The 3,683-nt window shown below is 62.4% G+C and overlaps 1 protein-coding gene across 1 annotated transcript; it reads right to left on the bottom strand.

Moving 5' to 3' along the window:
• Nucleotides 1–1,133: 1,133 nt before the first annotated feature.
• LY6L (lymphocyte antigen 6 family member L) lies at nucleotides 1,134–3,107 on the bottom strand. Its single transcript, XM_070382845.1, has 3 exons — nucleotides 3,025–3,107; nucleotides 2,788–2,904; nucleotides 1,134–1,744 (listed from the first exon to the last, which is right to left on the bottom strand). Exons 1-3 carry the CDS (start codon nucleotides 3,095–3,097, stop codon nucleotides 1,518–1,520), a joined length of 417 nt encoding a protein of 138 aa, XP_070238946.1. The 5' UTR covers nucleotides 3,098–3,107; the 3' UTR covers nucleotides 1,134–1,517.
• Between the last annotated feature and the right edge of the window lie 576 nt (nucleotides 3,108–3,683).

Below are 3,683 nucleotides of genomic sequence, written 5' to 3'. Positions count from 1 at the left end.
CTAAACTCAAGAAGTGAGATTCCTTATGCCTCAATGGGCCAGGAACCTCACGTCGGGAGACGGGAGCAGTAGATGGTGACCAGTCTGCTTGGCCAGTCCAGGGGACCTGGGGTGGGGTTTAAATTCAGCATGAAAATCCACACCCTGAGTGAGCGGGAGAGAGGCCCCGCTTTAAGGTGGGCATTCTGGGACTCTCATCCAAAGACTTCCGGGTCACCCCGGCAGTCTCCCTAAACAGAGGGGAGCCACACCCAGACTGTGAACCCACAAAGGCCCCAGAGAACCAAGGGCCAGCCGGCCCATCTTGGTCTATGGGAAGATGGCGAGGAGTTGGAGATTGGGGTCAGGTGTGCAATGGTGAGAGGCAGATGTAAGAACCTGGGGCTGGGCCAGTGTGCAGACCCTGGGTCTGGGGGAAGCGTGCAGACTTGCGGGCAGGGTAAGCCTGAGAAACCAGGCATGGCGAACAGGTGTGTGGACCCAGTGTTCTTCTGGCTCTGGAGGCCTGCGGCCTGGCGACGCTGCCCCCACCCGCTGATTCTTGGTTCCTGTCCTCTGCTGCCTGGTCCTCCAAGACGTCCCCCTGGATGGCCCGTGGGGCCCTGGTGCAGCCTGGACAGCCGTGAACTTCTCATCAGTTCTGCTAGTCCCAACCTGCTCCCTCTCTGTGCCCTGTCCTGGGTGAGCCCCCACCAAGCCAAGCCTGGGCCATCCTGGGCACCTCCAGGCCTTCCATCAGCACCTACCCTGTCCAACCCAGCTGAGCACCAAACATGGGTCCCGTCCACCCCACCACTCAAACGTCCCCTCCACCCTACTGCCCTAGGCAGGCACCACTGAGCCCGGCCGCTGCCCCAGACGCTGACCCTCCCTCTCCACCACTGGCTAGCCGGCCCTCCTGAGGACCTGGACTTGAGCCCGTGGTGCCTGCTTGCCCAGCGCTGGTCCTGTCCCCCATTCGGTGGGCTGCAGCCTAGGTGGACAGCTTTGCGCAGTACTCCCACGCTGGACAGCGCCCAACCACAGAGGTCTGCTGAGCGCTGGCTGAAGAGCTGGAGCCTGGGCACAGCGGGTAGAGATGAGGAGGAGGCAGGAGGGGGTGTGGGCAAGCAGTGACTTTATTGTCTCTGGAAGGAGTGACGGTCACGGTCCCCCTGCAGGACTCTGCCTAAGCCAGGGACAGAGGTGGCCAGGATGGTGGGCGTGGAGAATGCAGAGCGGGTCAGAGCCAGAGCCAGAGCCAGCCTCTGGCTTTCCCGCCTCTTCTCCCACAACACCGGGGCCTGGACCATCCATTCAGGGCAGGGGCTGTTACTCCAAGCTGAGAAATGTGCATTCCCCACCACAGCGGGGGGCTACAATCCCAGGCTGTGTGAGTGAAGGGCCCCTGCTGGGGACAGGAGAGGTGGCCAGGCCCACGGCGAGGTGATGGCACCTCCGACCACCTCGGGGGCATGTGCCACCCAGGGTCTCGAGAGCGACGGGGGCAGGGTGCGCTTTGGGTCGAGGGAAGGTGCTCACAGCAGGACCCAGAGGAGGCCGAGGCTCACCCGAAGCAGGAGCCCCCGTGAGAGGGCCCTGGGGCCCTCCTGCCGGGCGGGTGCCCTGTTGCAGAGAGATTTGGAGCAGCAGTGCCGGACGATCTTGCTGGGCACCCCCGAGTTCGACGGCCATTTGAACTCTATGTTGGTGTTGGGGCACCTGGGGGCACAGCGCTTGCTGAGCAGGGTCTTCACCTGTAGTCCTGCGGGGAAGAGGACAGCATCCGGGAGAAGGAAAAGCCCGGGTGGGCGGCGAAGGCCAGTCCCCAAGTGGGCACTGACACCTTCTCCCGACCCTTTCACAGGCCAGGCTCTGCGAAGCGCTGGGAGCACAGCTGCCCAAGGTCACCTTCAAGGTCACAGCAAAGGCAAGGTTCAGGGCTGCTGGCCCTGGTCTGGGCTCTTCCCTGAAACCATGCACAGCCTGGACACCCAGGCAGCCAGGGGCCTGGGAGTCCCGGGGAGATGGGGGAAGCTGAGCAGAGAGAAAAGGGAGGGCAACCGGAGGGCCAGTTGATCCCAGCTGGGGCTCCCGTCCCCTCTTCACTCAGAGACGTGCAGAGACCTTGGAAGGAAGCTCCGGAGGGAAGCAGGGCACTCAGAATAACCCAGTTGCAGAAGAAAAGGTCGTCTTGGAGGAGCTCTCCACTCTCCTCCTCACGCTGAGCTGCTGTGCTGTGTGTGCATGCATGCTGTATCTGCTGCACGCATGGTATTCACTATGTTGAACCTTACTGTATGGTATATATGACAATCACACGGGGCCTCCCAGGTGGTGCTAGTGGTAAAGAACCCATCTGCCAATGCAGGAGATGCAAGACTCGGGTTCCATCCTTGAGTCTGGAAGATCCCCCTGGAGGAGGAAATGCCAACCCGCTCCCGTATTCCTGCCTAGAAAATTCAAGACAGAGGAGCCTGGTGGGTTGCAATCCATGGGGTTGCAAAGAGTCGGACACAACTGAGCGACTGAGCACGCACACATATGACTGTATGCATTGCTTTACATCATATCATGGGCTGCCAAATGGCACCCCAGAGAAGGAAAGAGACCGGCCAGCCCCCTCCAGAAGCCCTCAGGCTCAACCTTGAGCAGCTGGCCCCTCCCCTGTGCTCAGGATGGGGATCAGGCAAAGGTGGGCGCAGGCCGGGGTCCCCTGAGGGGAGCCTCCATCAGTTCCCCACTGAGACCCCAAAGGATCCAGGGCTGAGTTCCCGGAGTCCCCCTCCACGCGGGCCAAGTACTCACTCAGGGTGATGATCAACGTGTGGGAGACGCAGACCTGGTCAGTGGAGGAGCACATCGCAGGCAAGCAAAACTCCGGGCTCCTGACTTTGAAGCACTGGTAGCAGCTCAGGTTCTTCCCTGTGGGGCAGCACCGGCCCCGCGGAGGAGTGCGCTGCGCACCCACCCAGCTAAGAGCCGTCGCCGCGGGATGTGCCCACCGCCCCCAGGAGCCCCCACAGCCGAGAGGGCCATCCTCACCTGGCTCTCTGGCTCCGCCAGCAGGGTTCAAAGACACCAGCAGAGCCCACAGGGCTAGAACCAGCGCCCCCATGACGCCACTAGCTTAGCCTGCGGGGGAGTGGGGGAGGGAGGTGGGGCAGAGAAGGAGGCTTTGCCCAGAGCTCCCCAAGTTGCACCTGCCCATCCCCCGGGTCTCTCCGCCCTGGACCCCTCATTTAAGGTCAATCAGATCCTAGTTCTCATGGGACACTCTCTCCCACCCTGACCCCTCCTCCTGCCCCTTCCCTTCCCAACTGCAGGGAACTGCCCTTCCAGCAAAGTCAGCCCAGGGAGGGGCTGGGTGCAGGGGCCTGTCAGCCCCTGCTCTGGGGAGGGTCTCCTGGGGTCTGTGAGGATGGCCGTTTCCTGCTGGAGCAGAAAGGGGAGAAGGGGTGTGGAGAAGGCGTCTCCCCTGTGGCTCACCCCCTCCGTCAGGCTCCACCCCGCGGGTACTTCCTTCTCTTCCTGTAACAAACTCTTCAACCTCACTTGGAGACCGGCGGCTCTCGGGGTCCTGCCTGTGTCCGGGTGTGGCAGGAAAGCTGCCCTCTTCTCTGACCCCCAGGGACCCAGTCTCCCGAGGCTGCACCCTGAACACACAGCCAAAGCCCAGAGGCTCTCACCTGGGTGTCTGGTAG

This window comes from Bos mutus, chromosome 14, assembly GCF_027580195.1.
Source record: "Bos mutus isolate GX-2022 chromosome 14, NWIPB_WYAK_1.1, whole genome shotgun sequence".
Classification (NCBI taxonomy): domain Eukaryota; kingdom Metazoa; phylum Chordata; class Mammalia; order Artiodactyla; family Bovidae; genus Bos; species Bos mutus.
This window is presented reverse-complemented; position numbering and strand designations above follow the sequence as displayed.